The following is an 18,773-nucleotide window of genomic DNA, read 5'->3' on the forward strand; positions in this document are numbered from 1 at the left end:
ATTAGAAAATTATGCAATTCTAAGCAGTTACAGATGATGGGCTTTTCATTATCTGTAGATGATGAAAGTGGAGGTACTTCTGTGATTCCTGGTGAGCATCTCTTGGTTACAAAGTGCTTGGTAAGATTTTAACACACTTTCTCTGTTCCTCTGCAGGCCTCTACACTTTAACAGTGACATCCTTTTAGCCTGTACATCGTTACTGCTTATTGTCATTTTACTGGTTTTCTCATTATATGCATTTGTTTCCATTATCCAGGATGCTGAGAAATTGGCCGGTGAAGAGCATGCCTGGAAAGAAGTCAAAGATGCTGTAAATGAAGTGAGATATCCAAAATCAAAAGAAGGTATCCTTTCAGTGACAGGCTACAGTCGGTCATTCAGTTGTGAAAAGATCCCCTTAGTATGCAGTTCCTCTCTTGAGATTAGTTTCCTTACATTTACATTCTTTTTATTGTAATGTTTTTTAATTCACTTGATGTTTAAAATGTGTAAAATTCTTAATTGTATTAATAATAGAGTCTCTCATTACTTGGAATGACAGGCAGGGATCGTAGCTACCAAGGACATGAAGGGATATTTTGGCTCCGATTTAGATTTCTGCTATGACATGCCACCATTTCATATAAATCCACTTCTAGATGAAAGAAAGCTTAATTTAGAATGTTGTTAAATTCTTTTTTCCATTGAACATTTACAGGTTCTCATTCTTTGCACAAAAATTACAATAACAAGGAAATAATCACAGACAGGTTCACAGCAGACATTATAGCATCATTATAATAAGATATAATAATATATAATAATAATTGACAATTAAGCAAATTGAATGAAATGATCTTGCACTAATAAACAGAACTGCAGTCTAATGGCTGTCATGTAGATATTCAACCCAATTAAAGAAATTAGTGAACAGCAGCAACCAAGATGAGCAGAAGAGAGGTGGAGATTTTTACTAGAATACTATGGGTTTATTCATCTATTTCTTATCTTGGTCTATTCAGTGGAATTTCCCTGACTGGGAATTTGGCCTATTGTGGCAAGATGCCTTACCATTTTGAGAAACATGGGCTTTCTGTCAAGCTAGAAAGAATTTAATCTTCCAGTACTCCTTCTTGGCAGCACGAAAAACAAGTTTGCATAGTGATATTTGAAGCTGGAAACAAGTGTTCACACTTTTTACAGTAACAAAACACCCAACCCATTACACTGAGTTTGATTCTTTCTCATCCAGAGAGATTATTTTTTTAGCAAAGGGGAAACAATCATCTCACCTTGTTTTAATCTCACATAGTTTCTAGTTTGTTTTAAGTTCCTCTGTAGTCACTGGATTGAAACAGACAGTACTAAAATAGATCTTCAGGGCCTACGTTTCAACCTGCATGTGAAATTATATATGCAACCCAAAGGTGCAGTAACTCTTAAACTATGGAGTAAGAATACTAGTCCTATTTAATGTTCCTGTATTAAATTGCAGGAGAAATTGCATTAATGTAATTTGCAAGTGTCTTTAATTAAGATTACTGATTTAACTGATACTTAAAAATTAATCAAATGCATGATAATAAAAGGCATCAGAACTGGTTGGAAAAAATCTATTCTTGTTATCTTTCAACTTCTGTTCTCAGTCATGCACTATTTGAAATGTGTCATCTTTGCTTCCACTGCACCACAATACCAGTGTTAACTGACATGCAGTGGCAAGTGCAGTATTGAAGAGGGAACTTGACTTTTATCCACTTGCCAATAATGAGTAGAAAACCTTCCTGGCAGACTGAGGCACATAGTTATTAGCTCCTGCAAATATAATTTTTTTAACAAATTAAACCAACAGTTTCTACAGTTGAGAAAGTTGGTGACTCTCACACTCTGACCTACTGACCATAACTGATGTGGTGTTGAAATGCTAAATTTACAGTAAGAGCTGCTCGGGGCAGTCCTTCTCTACTCCTGGGCTGACATGCAGCTGGACATGCAGCTGGACATGCAGCTCTTTGGTACTGTTGCAGCCAATGGCAGGTTTTCTAGTTTGCAATTTTACATACCTGCAAATTTGGTCCCAAGAGATTTTGTTATATAGCACATCTACTATCAGATGCTAGTGAGTGAGCAAAGCAGAATAATGAGAAGTAAAAGAAGACATACTGTGCATCAGCTAAAATTATAATCTTTCAAGAATGTCAGTGGTTTGTACTTTCTACAAAAATTGTATGAAGTGGAAATAACATCCCTCATTCTTCTGTTTTTTTGTCCTTAATCAGTTGTAAAGAATACATGGATGTTTGCCAAAGATATAAAGGTTAAGGTGCAATTTTATAATAACACATTCCTTCCCTTATATGGCTCTTTCAATCCAAGGGCATGAGAGCAATTCACAAATAATTAGTTTAGCCTTGTAACAACCATGCTATAAATCCTGTCCCATGGTGGTCACATTCTTAAATTTAAGTATGTAAATATTCCTATGTTCAAGACGGACTAATTACTTCATCACAGGTTTGTCATTGTGCATTTTAAATTCACTGCTGGATTAGTGTGAATAGTACTTGCAATAATTCGCGAAGATAACTGCTGGACTTCCTTGAGCTGATTGTGTGGAAAGGGCTGTAATACAATCAATGTTATCACTTCTCTTGCTATAAGTCTAATTTTTTCTTTATTTCATTTCTTCTTACTTAGGTGAGTAGTAACTTTTTGGTGTTAAGACTGCTTGCGTTCTGGGACTCCCATGGGTACAATCACAGGTGGTAATACTCATTTGTAAACTGCAAGTTTTGGGGTTCAGATTCGGTGTGGTCAGACAGAGAAGAATCTGGTCCACAGAGAAGTCAAATCAGTGTAGAATGTAATGAAAAAGTGATTTGTGCTAAGGAATATCCAAATAAAGTGAGTGGAAGGTTATCTTCCCTCCATTCCAAACTCACAAAAAAATCTTCTTGTAGCATTGGAGGTGAAAATCTCCTTTACTGCCAAGATCATTAGTCCTGAACTACAAACAGACATCAAAACTGTGATTCTTTTTTTCTCATGCATGGAACGTGCAGCTGTACATGAAAAAACAAATCACAATGCTCTTCATGAGTGTTTCAAGGAGAAAATTAATTAATTTCAAGAAAAGGTTCTAATTTAATGAGAGTTCTAAAAAAATGTGCAGCATAAAAGAAGGAGTCATTTTATATATATATATATATATATATATATATATATATATATATATATATATATATATAATTATTTTTTTAGCTGCTGGGACTTTTTAAAAGTAATTTCCATGGACTCTTGCCCTTGGCTTTAAGAACTGGAGTATCTTAAGTAAATAATGTTTCAGTACCTAAATAAAACTTATTTGAGTTTTTGTTATGTATTAAAATATCCCTGCATTTTTTCATCTTTCTTTTACCTTTTATTGCTAAAGTATGCCTTTTTAGAAATTGTTTTGCTACATGTAAACAAAGCACAGTTACCTAAGCTGCCACTTCAGCATTTAAGTATGTTTTCAGGAATTGTAGCAGAGTCTGGAATGATGGCAGCTTTTCTATTTTAATGCTTTGAGGCTCTTACTCCTTGCTAAACAGCATTTAGAAGTTGTTTTTTTTTGTCTGATTAAATATATTTCTTTAACTAAGGCCAATAACAGAGTGGAAGCATGTTCTGGCAAGATGCCAGAATCTCTTGAGGGTCAACAAGGGTCATCTACCAGATACAAATATCTATCAGCTGAAAATGCTTGACTGTGCCATGGATGCCTGTATTAACCTTGGATCCTGGGAAGAAGCATTGTATTATGGCAGCAGGACTCTGGAACCATACAGGTAAGGGATGTAATTGGTTCAGCTGATTCCAAAGATAGGGGAGAGCTGGCTGTCTCATTAAAAGTGAAGACTGTGCTTCATCTTGGTACTTCTTACTGTTTTTATTTCTTGTGTGTATCTTGCATTGCTTTCTACGTTAGTGAATGAGGCAGGATGCTCATTCTGCTTTCACAGTCAGGCGGAAAGCAAATAAAATGATAACAGGAACTATAATAATAATAACTGATTATTATCTCCTTGCTTTTTCACATGTTCAGATGCTGCCCCATCCCTGATCAGAAACTGACTTACTGTTTCATGCTCCATTGACATGAGGGTATCAGTGTTATATGCTGAGATAGGGCAAAAGCGAGGGACAGGTGGCTGGTTGAAATAATGTGTATTCTCCCTATACTCTATATATAGATTTTACAGAAAGAATAAAAAAAAGTCTTGCAAAATGCAGTTTCAACTGGAAATTTAAAAGCTCCTGGTCCTTATTTTGGGGAGAGATCAAGGTGGTGAAGTACTTGCTTTTCTTCTCTCCTGATCAGTACTTGTTCCTGTGCTGTGTGCTGGGAGAGTTTCTGAGTCTGATGGTCTTTTGTTGATAAGGAAGGATAGTCTAGGAGTTCATACATAATGTGTTAAGGCTTGAGGTTGATTGGAGCCTGGAGCTGTAATGCAACTTTGGTCATCTGGTAGAGAAAGGGCAGGTGCTTCTGCTTTGGTCAGTGTGCTAAAAGCTTTAGAAGACTCACATCTTTGGGTTCTAAATAGTTGCATTATTTGTAATTAAGTGTAAGCCTGTGCTGAGTGTCCAGGTACAATGTAATTCGCACATGAACGTTCGTTCTCGGGAAGGTATTTTTTAGAGCATCCATTTCTTCTCTGTTGGTGCACCATGTGATGTTTCAGTACAATGTGTGATGTTGAGAAGCATGAGGGGTATGCTAGAGCTGAACAGTATGCTCTGCTGTGAATATGAACATTTCAGATGTTACATATTTTCCTTAATCAAATGGAGATGCCATCAGCATTCAGCATTTTGCCCGAGGAAATCCCATATGGCAGCGTGTTTCTGAATAAAACTCGGGGCTTCACTTGAGGAACATAGTGTTTCAGAGCTTTCACTAAGAAGTGATAGTTGATAAAACCTGCATGAGGCTATGGTGCATCACAACTGTGAACTAGCTCTGTGTTCATAATGACTATTCATTTTCATAGAGGAGGACATGAGTGCCTAGAAATTTTCACATTTCTTCAGGGTGAAATTCATGTTGTGCATGTCCCACTTAACCTTTTATGCAGGCTTATGTAGTACTGCAGCAGTACATGCTTCCTACCAGTGCTCTACTTTGTGGCATACTTCAGATGAACAGAGTAGTCTGCACGTTTAAATGTTCCCCTATTAAAGAAAAAAAAAACCAAACCTCAGTTGTTCTGGGTTGGGTTTTTTATAAGTTGTTAACTCAGTTCTTCACATCATAAAACAACATTTTTTTTCCTGCAGACATTTCTGAGAGCAGAGATTACAGTGAAACCAAGTGCAATCTTACCAGATAATTTAATAAAGCTTTCTCTGTTTTGCTTGCTGAAGTGTACCATAGTTTTCAAGCTGTTTCATGCAACAGTTTGGAGATGAAGGATTTGACTGTGCATCCAATTAGCATTTCTTAGGCTAATAATTATTTACATGAGATATTTGACCTTTTTTGCACCTTGGAGAGCTTGTCATTATTCTCTCCTCACACAAAAACATTATTTAAGAGAGATTTTCAGTTGTTTCTTTTTCTTTATACCTTCAAGTCATCACTACAAGCTTTGACACACCTGAAACAAAATCCTCAGTTTCTCATTACAACAAATTGTGCCCTAAGCAGCAGGAGAGCAAATCCTAGGAAATCCTTTGGGATACATTGAATTTCTCCTGTTGAATCAATCTACTGCTTGGCTGCTCCTGCAGTTCCATTATAGCTACCTATTTTCCTTTCCTCAGCTCTGGAAAAAGTATTCATACAGATCTCCACAGGGAATCACCTGAGAATTCACTCAGTCCATATAAATAGGAAATCATTGTTACAACTTTAAAGGCTCTGGAGATTTGGGCAGAGCCAGTTTTAATTTCAGGTAATGTGTTTATTGTGCATTTTCCATTTCTTTAGCAGCAGGATTAATTTTCAGTGCTGTGTGACACATTGTATCATAATGTATGTTTTCATTATGATGGTTGCTGATTTTTTCACAATCATCCACTTCATGTAAGTGGCAGAGATAGATCTGTGCTACATAAAACTAATTAGTCATGCTGGATACCAGGCCCTGTGTTTTAGGTAGCAATAATAACCCATAAGGAGCATTGTTCAGGACCTCTGAAATGGTTTAGCAAAAAGAAAGGAAGAGGAAGTGTCTGCCAAGATGAAAAGCTGCCTTCTCCTTTTGTGCTGAACCGTAGCCATCCATTTTTTGTTAAAACTTACAACATATACTTTCACTGAATAGCCTAAGCCAAGTGTATCTACATGGCTTTCCTTGTAAATGCCCCATTAAAAGCCTGTCTGTCCAAGAGCCTTAACCAAAGTTAAGACTTTTGCCTAAGTAAAAGCTGCCCCATGTCATAGTCAGCACTCAGCAGCTTGCAAAAATAAACTTCCTTTCAAAAATCCTCATGAGCCTTAACCACAGAATAACAGAATATCAGCAAGAGGTGTTACATGGGTTTGTCATGTCTCAGTTAGCACATTCACACTCTGGTCTGACTGCTGCTCGTGAAGGATCAGATTCAGAGATACTGAGAAAGACAGATTTCCCTCAGGTTACCTCAGAGGAAGGACCCAGCATTTAGCCCTTAAATTACTGACAAGGCACATATGTTCTGGGGATTAGGTTTGGGGTATATTTTCCCCATGTCTCAAGTATTCAGTGCTTTACACTGCTGCCAGAGTGGAAAAATGCATCTGCTATAAAACTCTGTTAGATGTCCTCAACTATTGTGACAAGGGTAAAAGGAGAAAAGAAGTAACTATGTGACACCACAGGCCTGCTGGGCTTACCTGCTGGATAACACCATGTCACCTCTTTGGGTTCACAGGACATCAGGTCTGGTGAGATTCTGATACAGAGACAACAAAAATGTTCATCGATTTCTGCTCTGCACTGCTTACAATCCCCTGCTGAATTTCAAGCTAATGTAGAAATCCCACTGATCTTCAGATGGGTTGTTTTAATTGAAAACCCTTCATCTCCAGTGCTGCAGCATTAGAGGCAACTGGAGGGCTTCAATATACAAAAGAAAATTCCTTCTTTTCATCCCGTACAGAAGTGTTGTGCAGAAATGCTGCTCTGGCTCTTCACACAGCAGCCTTGCACGTCCTTCCCCCTCCAGCCCCTCTCCACTGAGTCAGCACAAATTCAGGGCTTGTGCAAGGTGACTGCTCTGCTTTTGCAGTGGGAGGGAGCTGGGTAGGTGCAAGCACCCCACATTTGTGCTATCTGTGCATCATTTGTCTGCTCTCCTACCTCCTCTTATTCTCTATCCCTTCCAGTAATATTTTGTAGTGCCCCATTACTTGACCTTCTGTCAGTGACTGAATTCATTTAGGGAACAAGGAAAGCAATCCCAGTGAGGGCAATTTTGGATTGTTCTGTAAAGGGCTGGGTTTAAGAACAGTGGCTGACATGTTCTTGTTTTTTTCTGAGAACATGGTTGAATTTTCATTGGGTTAATGAGATACCAGCCAGGAATTTTCGATTTAGAATTCTAATTCAATATATATGATGGTCTGTATTTTCTAAGTATATGAACTTCAATCAAAAGGCAGATTAAAAATTGATGGTTGCTATAGTATCCTTTTCTTGAATCATGATCTTGTAAAAAAGCAAAAAAAAACCCTGTAGAACTTAATATTCTTGGAACAAACTCTGAACCTTTTTCTCTTCTTCAAGAAGGATTTCCAATAAAGAGTCTGACTTTCTTTTGGTCTGATTTTCCCCTTTTTGAAATTCATTTAGGAAAAAAATCCTGGTTTTACAGCTCTGTGTTTTGAAATACACATGTGATATATGCAATCACTGGAAATCCTTTTTTTTTTTTTTTTTATCAACTATATATGGTTCTTTACTGAGCTCAACAGACTTCTGTGTACTGGCTAGTTCTGAGGCACTTGAATTGAATTTGTATTTACATTGGAAGCTAGGGAGCCGAAAAATATCCCCCAAACTGCACTGCAGTGATAACCAGGGCCACTGGGGGATGCTACTGCTTAAGGGTTACAGCCCGGATTCGTCGCCAGTCGGCACCCTGGTTATGGAAGGTCCCCTGGGGTTCGTGCGTGGCTGCTGGGTTTCTGAACCTAGAGACAGTACTAATTCCGTGAGCAAAGTTCGGTGTCTTAATCATAAACCATCAGTTGTAAACATAAATCTTACCTCTGGGATCACCCGAGAGGGAGAGAAAAATGTCAAGGCAGAGAAAGCAATTTAAAGAAATAATGAAACAAAGAACAGGAAGAACTAAATCTTCCTTATTCACTTTGCTGGGGGTTTTAGAAAATGCCCATGGCATTTAATGTTTAGAGAAAAATATGTCAAAAGAAGAGGAAAACCCAGTATAAATAAGAGAGTGTATTGTCCCTGGTTAATTGTAGGTAATTCTTCCAAAAGACAGATGTTTGTATCAATATTTGCACGATTTTTAGCTTCAATGTACCTATTTTGTCCATACAGAGGGATAATGCTTGTCACTGGGCTGATGTGTTTAGGAATCCATTAAAACACTTCAGCAGCCCACTTCTGTCTTCCATTCTTCCCTACTTCTTGCCCTCCAGTCCCAACAGCCTTTTCCAAAAAAATGAAAAAGGTAGGTTTTACATCTGAAGTCTGGTGCCTAAATTATCTATGACCTGATCAATCCCTTTCCCATGTAGGAAACGGATTTTGTGTTTTGCTGGTTGCTTGCTGTGTACGTCTGCATGGCACCATCACCTTCAATTCTTTGGTTCTTTCCTAGTTTTGTTTTTCTTGTATGTTTCCATTACAGCCATGAGTTGTCCCCCAAAGTGATACTGACCTGCATAATCCTCAATGACTTCCATAAACTCACAATCCCATAAGTGCTTCACCTTCTACCTTTCTTCATTTTCATGTATTGTGTGTATGGGTAAAAATTCTTACTATTCTCTCCAGTCATGCCAGCTGGTTTTTGGGTATAATTTTGATGTCATTGGTTTGTCCAATATACTCTATCACCCATGAGTAGAAGTTCAGCAACAGCAGTGTTAATTTGCAGTACCTTGTTTAGGGTATACCACATTTCTTAGGCTAAGATTTCCTTAAATAGCTTGTTGCTGCAATGTATGTCCAGTAGCTCTATATTTGTATACTGGTACTTACTATCTTTAGTTTTAGCTTCTAGTTTCAGTTTTAGTTTCTAGTTTCATCTTTCATTTATGCCAAGAGCTATTTGAATTTGAATTTTACAGATAGTGATCTCCTAGTGATATTAGTGAACTAAATCACTAAGTTTCCCAGAGTTGCATATTTCTCTGGCACAATTACAAGTGTTGATTTCTTCATTTCTCACATAACATTTCCAGATGTTCTTAGATTTCACAGATCTTGAAAGTTCTGTGTTCTTTGCAATGATAACTTAATCTGCAGGGATTTCTTTTGGGTTTTTTTTTTTTTTTTTCACTGTAGGATCACTTTCCATCAAGGTGTTAGACCATTCAGAGGTTCATGCTTTATTTTGAATAAGGATTTCAGTCCCAGTCTGTCTGCCTACCAGAGCCAAAAGATTCAGTTTGGTTTTGGTGTTTCTTGGTTTGTTCACTTTTCTTTTTTACTTAAGCAGTAATAGTTGGTATTTTTGTCTTGTAATCCAGGCATCCTTTCCTGGTTTTTTGTACATGCATGCTTGCAATTTACAAAATAAGGACTTAAGCAGCAATTACCAGAGCTCTTTTCATTAGTCTGCTTGCTATTACACACTAGTTAAAGAACACAGATTAAAAAACAGAAATGAGTATATGCATGAGCAGATATTACAAAGAGTTGTGTGCTGTGAAAAAAAATGCAACATAGTTATTCTATTGAAACAATTTTGAGAACAATTTTGGGGAATTCACAGTGTCTATATGGATTTTGCTAAGAAGAAAAAGGGTGGAATTGATGGCATACAAATTCTAAACAAAGGTTTGTTTAGAACCCTAAAAATTAAAACCTAAACTTAAATGGGGTTGGAAGTGATTTCAAGGGAGCAATTAACAGTTAAAAAATAGAGACATATGAAACATCTATGGCATTTTGAATTCCTTTGACAGTAACTGAACATTGCTTTGCAAAAGCTATTTTAGAGGCAGAAATCATGGTGAAGGGGAGAAAAAAAGGAGGAGAATCACTTACAAAGACAGATAAATTACAATTATATCTCTGACGAGAAAGAAAAAAGAGAGGGCACGAAGGAAATAGGAGCAGAGAAGCTGTAAGGAACAATGCATTCTCTGAGGGGAGAATTAGGAGGAGTGATTTTAGTCATAAAATAACTATTTCTTTTTTTGAATAAATTGTCAATTTGAGTGGACTAAGCAGAGAGAGAATTGGTAGTACTTCCAAGGAGGAAATCCATTAAGAGTTTCTATTGGTGGAGATGTGAACAGTAGTGAAAAACTAAAATTGTGGTATTTAAGCAAGAAAACAGAGATAATAGAGATAAAGGCTGAAAAATATGAAAAGGCAGTATTTTTCCCTATTGAAAAACCAGAAAAGTTACTGAAAAGGAAAACCATAGTCATGAGGAAGAGAAGAGGAAAGGAGCAGTGGATAAGGAGAGCGAAGAAATTGAAGAATGTAGTTTGTTTAAAGGGTGAATCAATGCGAATGGCCAGGGAGAGTGAGACATGGAGAGATGGTGCTTTGAAGAGGGATGTGCTGAGTCTGAAAATCAAAGGAGGCAATGTCAAACAAGAACCATGACAATGAACTACTAAGTTCCTGGTGAGATGATCCATCCAGCAGGGAATCCAAAGAATGAAGATCACAGAGGTTCTGTAGTGAAATAGGTGATGCTGACTAAAGCTGAAATTTCACAGACTCATATTGATAGGAAAAGGAAGAAAAAAAGACAAGCATGCAGATGGGAGGAAAATTTGCTCACAGTAGTGACTAAGAGACCGCACAGTTAGTGACGTGATGGTAGACTACAAGCTCACTGGATCTTGAATTTGCCTGTTATTGAATAAAAAGGCTAAAATGTTGTGGAATATGTAATTAGGAATGTTTTATTTGGATGTACCTGAAAGCCAGGAATATCTTTATTTTTGGGTACATGACACTACCTTTGTTAACAGGTTCACTCCTTTCCACCATACCAAATCCCGATTCACTTGAAAATCCCTGTATTTCACTTGACCTGGTCAAGGTCTGTTAATCAGTTTTCCTTAACCCCATAAAACCAGAAAATCCAGTCCTTCTATACAAAGAACCTTGGAGGTATCAAAGCTAATTCTAAATTATCTAGTCCTGGTATGAGAACCAGCACAGCTACATTAGGATAAGCACTCTGCCTTATATAATTAGCAGTAGAATTGTGCCACAGGGAAATGCTGACAATACCAACTACTACTTGTGCTACCTCATAAATACAGCAGTTTATGGCCTTTGGAAATTTAGTCAATGGCTAATCTTTTTTCTTACTTACCTGGACAACATCTAATATTGGATTATGCAATTTCAAGTGAAAGAGTTGATGTTGTATTGACCTTCTAGTCAACTGTAAAACCCTTATGCATGTATTCCCTTGGCTGCTACAAAAGGTGCTTCCTTTCCATTCCGATTTTCTGTTAGAAATTCTATCTGCTTTAGCCAGGATCCCAGCTACTGTCTGCTGGTATCCAGCACTGAGATGCTTTTCAGCCTTCAGATAAACCAGTTCCATGGTTAAGGAGGTGATTCAGTGCTTCTCTCTTCTTCTCTCCCCCTGAGTATACTGGAACCTCTTTTCTCAGCTTCAGTTTGTCATTTTATCATCAGACAAGACACAGAAGCCTGACTCAGTTTTATTTATGTGACTTTGAAGATGAAAGTAGGAAGGAAGAAATGAATAGCAAATGATTTTGGGTAGAGAGCCGAACAAAGATGGTAACTGATTACAAATGCTGGAAGGCTAAAAAAAAGGCAGGCTATAGCGCTGCTAAGGAAAAAGGTTCACAGAATCAGAAAGTGGCTGCCCAAAGAGCCATGAAAAGTGATGAATGTGAGAGCAAGAGAAATATATCAAAGAGGAAAGAATCACCCTCAGAATATAGTGCAAGTCCATTGACTAATAATAAAAACTATATATTTTAAAACCAAAATAAAGTCATCTTCGAGAAATGCAATGCACACATGTCCAGTAAAGGAAGAGTAGGGGTATAAGATATAGGGAACCAAAGAACGATGACAAGAAGCCTAGAAATTAGCCAAAATTAGGGTGAAAAGGCCTTTCTTTTAACTCTTCCCCATCATCACAAAAGATCAAAAAGGGAGAAGGCAAAGCAAATGGATACTTGCCACAGTTGCAAACACTCTCCTAAGAGGAAAATCAGCTTTCTCTAGCTGTGCAGTGTGCTCTTGGAGGATATGGCTGATGGGCTGCCAGAAGTGAAGATAAAGTTCTGGAATCAAAGTGTTTTCATTGTAGCAGCATCATGAATTCATTTACATCTTAATTCAGGTATGTTGAATGATGCACACCAAGGATACATTGTTCTTTTAAGGCTGGCCAGCCTTTCAGAAACCTTCTGAAAACTGGCAAAAGTGACAGCCAACAAGTGGAAGCGTCCTGAACCAGGTCTTTCTACTTGAATCACTGTTGATGAAATAGAAAAGAGAATGAGAAAAGAAAATATTTTCATGCAATAGTGTGCTTGGCAGACTTTGAAAAATGGAATTAGATCCTACTTTGTTACAAAACAAGTCTCAGTATATACAGTCATAAAAAGGAAAAATGTATAAGAGTTTAATTTTCTCAGCATAAGGGGAATTTGCAAGATTTACCAAAGCATTTTGTGAAGTACTTCTCTTTAGACAGTGGCACAAATTACATATTGTAAAAATGTTTATGTAAATACAACTGGAGATCTCGTTTAAGAAGAATGGAAAATTGCTGCATGTTGTAGTTTGAGATTTTCTGAAACACAGACCTTGTGTCCTATGAAATGCAACACAACTTCTCAAATCTTGCCAAAAAATCACAGAGTAACTTATGACATGGGGAATGCCCTACTAATTAGTTGCATGGTCTCATGACCATAGCTAAAGATAAGTTATCTTACATATTTGTCTCAGTACCACACCAGCATAAGGTCTCTTATTTTTCAAGGGATTTCCAAATGCCTAACCAAGTTGGGTAATATTACCTCTACCAATTCAACATCTCAGAATTTTGAGATGGAAAACAGGTTTACATGCTTACAGTAAGATAACATCCTGAATGCATACTCAAGCTTTATCTGTGGTTACCTATCTGGATGCAGTTAATCTATGTATTCTCTTGCTTGCAAGTTTGCAGTTCAAGCAAGCTCTACCAATGCTGGATGTTTATCGAGAGATGCTATTAAATTGTGTTAGGTTGCTTGTGCCAATAGAGAAAAAAACAGAGGTGGAGGGGGTGGGAAGTGTGGGTGGCAAGGTCTTTTCCATGTAAGAGAGCATCAATATTAATCTGTGACACAAAAGTATATTGACTTAACTAAAATTGTTAATTTTATTAAATACCACATGCTTTCAACCCCCTGCCTTGCTCTCAGAGCAGCGCTGTCCCAGGGAAGTACTCCTGACTTCTGATACCTTGAGGAGAACAAGAAAGTCCAGTGGTTAACCTATGATGTTAAACTACTGTTAAACTGGTGTTAAACTAGTCCATCAAAGAACAACCAGCTCCAGATATTGCAGTGGGAGAGGACTTTTCCCATCTTGCTTGCAGTGGCGAGGACTGTGACTGTTCTTGATCTTTGCATCTGAAAAACACCAGGGTAGAGCATTGTCTGCATCAAGTGACATGAAAACAACCCACAGCAAGTTACACTCAGACCCTGCTAAGCTAAACAAGAGAAGAGTGATAACAATCTCTCATAAAAGGGCACATCTTCATGGAAATCAGGGCTGGCTTATGGATCCCAATCTCATCATAGTCCTCAGCAACATACAGTTCACTGGGAAAAGCACTTCACTGGGAGTCAGTCTCTTCTCCCAGGTAATGTGGCAGGATGAGAGGAACCAGCCACAAGGTGAATCAGGGGAGGCTTAGATTGGATATTGGGGAAAATATCTTGACTGAAAGGGTGGTCAGACATTGGAATAGGCTGCCCAGGGAAGTAGTAGAATCGCCATCTCTGGTGAAATATTCAAAAGCTGTGTGGATGTGGCATTTGTGGATATGGTTTATTGGTGAATTCCGTAGTGCTGGGTTAACAGTTGGACTCAATCTTAGAGGTCTTTTCCAACCTTTATGATTCTAAGTTTCACTGTTGGTGATAACGGTGTGACGTACATAGTGGTGGATCAATCTGTCTAGGGAGTGAATTAGTGAGCTTTCTTCTATGAAATCTATTTCAGTGGTCAGAACTGGATAGGTATTTACCAGGTTGAATGCAGAAAAAACTTATAATTTTCCTGCTATTTGCCCCAAAAAGCTATCCCTTCCTTCTTGTTTCCTGTATTTAATCATCAAACAAGATAAAGTTCTTGACTGCTCTGAACTGATAGAACTTGGTTTACATCAAGTAAGGATGCAAAGGATTTTCCATGAAACTTCGCCTTTCTCCCAAGTACAAATGCAGACATTCATTGCGTATGTTCACATTTGCATATACTCTAATGTGTTCCTCTTGCTGTCACTGCTTTCTAGCCAGGTAAATCCACAATTAACTGGGTATCTTTGGAAAGTTGTGTTGCATTTTACTTCAGTTTTTCAGTTAATACTGATTTTTATATATTAGTTGTGTCTTTTTAGTCCTTTTACCAAGATTTCTTTGTAATGGATTCAAGCAAATATACACATGCTTAAGCCAGACAAGTTGCATTCCAGTAAACAGCACGTTCCTTTGGCCCTTTCTTGCACACTCCTCAGGTGGCTCATCCCTGGCTCTCAGGGCTACCCTTTGGCAAATTTCTGCTTACTTTTGTTTAACTGAGGTTGACAAAGGTAATTTGATTTCCAGGGTCTTTGGTAGTGCTAGTGACAGAAATGGCTTAAATAGAGATACCTTAGCCTGTTCCTGAAACAGAGTTAGTGTGTTGTATTCAAGGCCATAACACTACCCCAGCTTGTGATTAAGTGCTTAGTGAGTTCCATTTCCTTATAAGAACATGTGTAAGAACCCAAGAATGTATGCCACAAGTGAACTAAGCATTAATCTGTCAGCAGCTTAAGTGTGTTTGGGATAGTGCAATGGAAATATGTGGTATAGTGACACAGTGTTTGTTCTCTGGGAAGCACTTAAGAGCAGATGGAACCTGTAAAATGGATTGATTTGTGAAAGTGTGCAGCTTCTATCAGATTTGCTTGATGCTTGCTTGCTTTAACCCAAATAAACACAGGCCACATGTTGTTTGAATTTTCAGTAAGGTGCTGGTAACTACATGTGGGGAACCCAACATTAATAAGTGCACAGAAACTCATCATGAAGGGACTTCTGTTTAAAAGGTGTGCTTCTCTCCTAAAATAATGAGATGAGTAAAAATTAGCATATAATTGAGGATATATCCTAAGGAACTGAAAAAAAGATTAAGGATTTGACAACAACATAAAAAATACAATGCTGGAGTCTCATTACAGTTAAATGGAAAATTAAGTCCATAGCAGGCATGTCTTAAAATTTTGGTATAAATCAGTAACGTCTATAAAAATGAGGTACGGTTGTATGGAAATTACACAAAAATCTGTAACATTTTAAAATTTAATGTTAAGCATCCTACAGATCTGTTGAACTACACTGTAAAACTCTGCAGACAATGGTTATGGTTGCAAGTTGAATGCCATTAGGGTATGTATGTAAGGAAGGCATTACATTTGCATCCTTAAAGATGATTTCTGATCTCTTCTACCTGCTTATCTGAAAAATAATAAATCCTACATCAAGGATTAATAATAAATCCTATATCATTATATTTATGCAATGCTTCACCACTACTTTAAGGACATTGAGCTGTGTGCCACTGCAGCAGCAACAATTTAGTTTTTCTGTTTCAGAATTTGGATGAAGTTGAACCTTGACATGAATTTGCAGACAGCCTACACTGACATTTATCTAATTGTTTTATACTGAACTAAATCAGTTTAACAGTGAACCAAAAGAAAGGCTTGATTTTCTTTTTTTGAAAGCAAGCATATCAATGCATCTGCCAAAATTAAAAAGAGTATGTGGATTTCTGCCATCTTGCCTTCTGTGTAGTGCAGAATTTCTGTACCTGTAGCACAGATCTTGTTTCAGCTGATTGCAAAAAAATTGCCTGGGCTGAACTGAGTAGGAAATAATATTAAAAATGTATCTCTGGAAATATAATTCTACTCTAGTGAGTTGTGTGTGCAGTTTTCAGTTAACTTTAAAACTACATTTTATATGTTCTTCAGGGTACAGTATATAATATTCTATTAAGCTATTTTGCATGTGGTGTTGGTAGGACACATCCATAGCATGATTTTGAAAGGCTCAATAAATGTCATATCTCTTCCTAAGGGAATCTTGACTATGCAAAATATGGTAAAATGTGTACAGCTGCACAGAAAAATGTAGACCCAAACCCTCAGTTGTTCTCACAGTGATATTGTGTCATGAATATTCTTTCTACCCAGAGCACTGCAGAGCAGAATGGCAAGGTCCAGGGACATCCATAAAAGAAAGATTGCCATACATTGTCCCAGTAAGAGCTTGGGCTTTCAGCAACCAGTTAGAAATTAAAGACATTTCAGTGTCAGTGAGGCTTCTCTGATGGTGTTATCTGTGTGTGTACCTTTGCTTGTTAGTGCTACCTAGCAACTTGCATAAAGACAGAGATGTCAAGTGTATGAGGTTCCTACAAGTCAGTAGAAGGTAAGAGGCTGCATATAGAGTGCTTATAAAGAGAGAAGTTGTTTAAGCTCATGTTTGAATGTATTAGTAGACACCAAAATATCCACATAGCAAAAAGAAGTTTTTAATGTCCTGGTGGAGGGGAAAAAGCTTCTCACCTATCAGCATAAAACAACTACAAGTCATAAGGAGTTTGGTAAATTTAGGTGCTCCTACAGCTAGCTGAAAGCTGTGATTCTGCCGCTCTCCTCAGTGGCGCAGCTATAGGTAGAAGCTAAATCCCTGTCACCCTTATTGAGGAAAGGGAGAAAGTACAAAGGATATGAAAGAGCCATAAGTAGCAGCCAATATATTTCTTTATTCTGAGACCTATATTTCTCTTAAAAATGATGTCATCAGAGCTCAATATCTGCATTTAACACACATAGTGCTCTGTGATATTGCATCTCAATGAATGCTTCAGATTAACGGAATTTACACAGCGTCAGTGAAAACATTTGCTTTCCTGCCTGCTTTTTGTGTTATGGAATTGTGGATTTGGTATGTTTTAGTTAGTTTTGTTTTATTTTTAATGTATGGATAAAAAATACCATGGTAAAAAATTTAAAACCAAGGAAAATCTTAAATTGTGTCTGCTGTTTCAGTGTTAGTTGAAGATCATTTGGAAGAAAAAGTCATTGCATACACAGCAGTTCTCCCATTATGTGGAAGAAAAAGTCATTGCATACACAGCAGTTCTTAGTACACTTCCTGGATGAGGTTGAGAAGTTTTGTTGAGTCTGCATTCTTTCATATATCAAAGTCAACACAGTCTTTGGCAATGTTTTTGGAAAAAGTTCACAGCCATCAGGTGGAATACTTGGCATTGTTGTAGTTATTTGCAAAGTTCTCTTGGCTTCCTTAAGACTTGAGTTTCACCTCTTGTGCTGGTTCTAGATCAGTCAGCTGTAGATGGCTTGTGGATGAGTCCTAGGGAAATGTCCCCAGTATTGTCAGAGCTGTCAAATCTCACATGCCAGGTAGGAAACTTGGTCTTGTGACCTCTCCTTTGTACTCCTCACCCCTGGTAGAGTCACTGTTGTCTTCTCTTTATCTGTGGCATCTGACAAAAAGGATCCCTAGGAGAAGTCAGCTGGAATAATTTATCTCTGGATAATTGGTTGTCCAGGAGCAATGCTGCTACAGGTCCTCCTCTCTTACGTGCCTGGAAGTGCAGTCAGTCACACTCTCATGCACTTGTCATCCTATGCATGAATCTCGTGTGTGTGGTTCCTGTAGTGTGTTCCTCTTCCTCAGATCTCTATGGGAAAGTGCACTTTCATGAATTCAAGACCTGACTCCTTTCACATACATAATTTTAAAATTAGCTAACTTCTCTGTAAGTGAGCTACACTTACAGTTTTTGATCACTGCAGGAGTTTTTGTTACAATATGTTGACAGATGTTTCTATTTCTCCCTGAGTTCAATGGATCTGCTCTTTAATTTTAGCACGGACACATTTTGCTTTTTTTACTTTATTCTCAATAGTTGAAGATACCTGTTTTTCACAGCCTGATGGAGATAACAAATTATTTTATCATGTAACTCAGAAAAGTAGTTACTTAGAAGGCTGAGAAAATTTTGTGAGCCATCATTATAACACTCTTCACTCTGTAATGCACTTTCTTATGTTAAGCAAAAGAATTTTGGATAATTAAAAAAAAAGAACCCGACATTATCAAGCTTTTTTTTTTGTCGTTATGAACCTGTAACTTAACATCAGAGACAAAATATACTGAATGAGTTCATGGAAATAAAAATTTCATTTATAATTATAATTATAAATTAAATCAAAATTTTGAAGCTGTCCAACTACAATGCTTTCCTTTTGAAAAGCATATTGTGCAGTGTAAGAGTTTGTCACAAACTATGACAGTGCTTAATAAGCTGGTA

General features: G+C 37.5%; 1 protein-coding gene across 16 annotated transcripts in view; it reads left to right on the forward strand.

Annotated features, from left to right (window-relative positions):
• SMYD3 (SET and MYND domain containing 3) overlaps positions 1-18,773 on the forward strand; it is a 376,442-nt gene that overhangs the window by 327,310 nt on the left and 30,359 nt on the right. For 15 of the 16 annotated variants that reach the window (XM_053972899.1, XM_053972898.1, XM_053972912.1 and 12 more), the window contains 2 exons: positions 260-347; positions 3,638-3,812. In XM_053972899.1, the coding sequence (XP_053828874.1) occupies positions 260-347; positions 3,638-3,812 (263 nt within the window). Of the gene's footprint in view, positions 1-259; positions 348-3,637; positions 3,813-5,790; positions 5,922-18,773 lie in introns of all 16 variants that reach the window. The other variant, XR_008436193.1, reaches the window with a different exon arrangement.

This window comes from Vidua macroura, chromosome 3 (genome assembly GCF_024509145.1).
Source record: "Vidua macroura isolate BioBank_ID:100142 chromosome 3, ASM2450914v1, whole genome shotgun sequence".
Taxonomy (NCBI): Eukaryota; Metazoa; Chordata; class Aves; order Passeriformes; family Viduidae; genus Vidua; species Vidua macroura.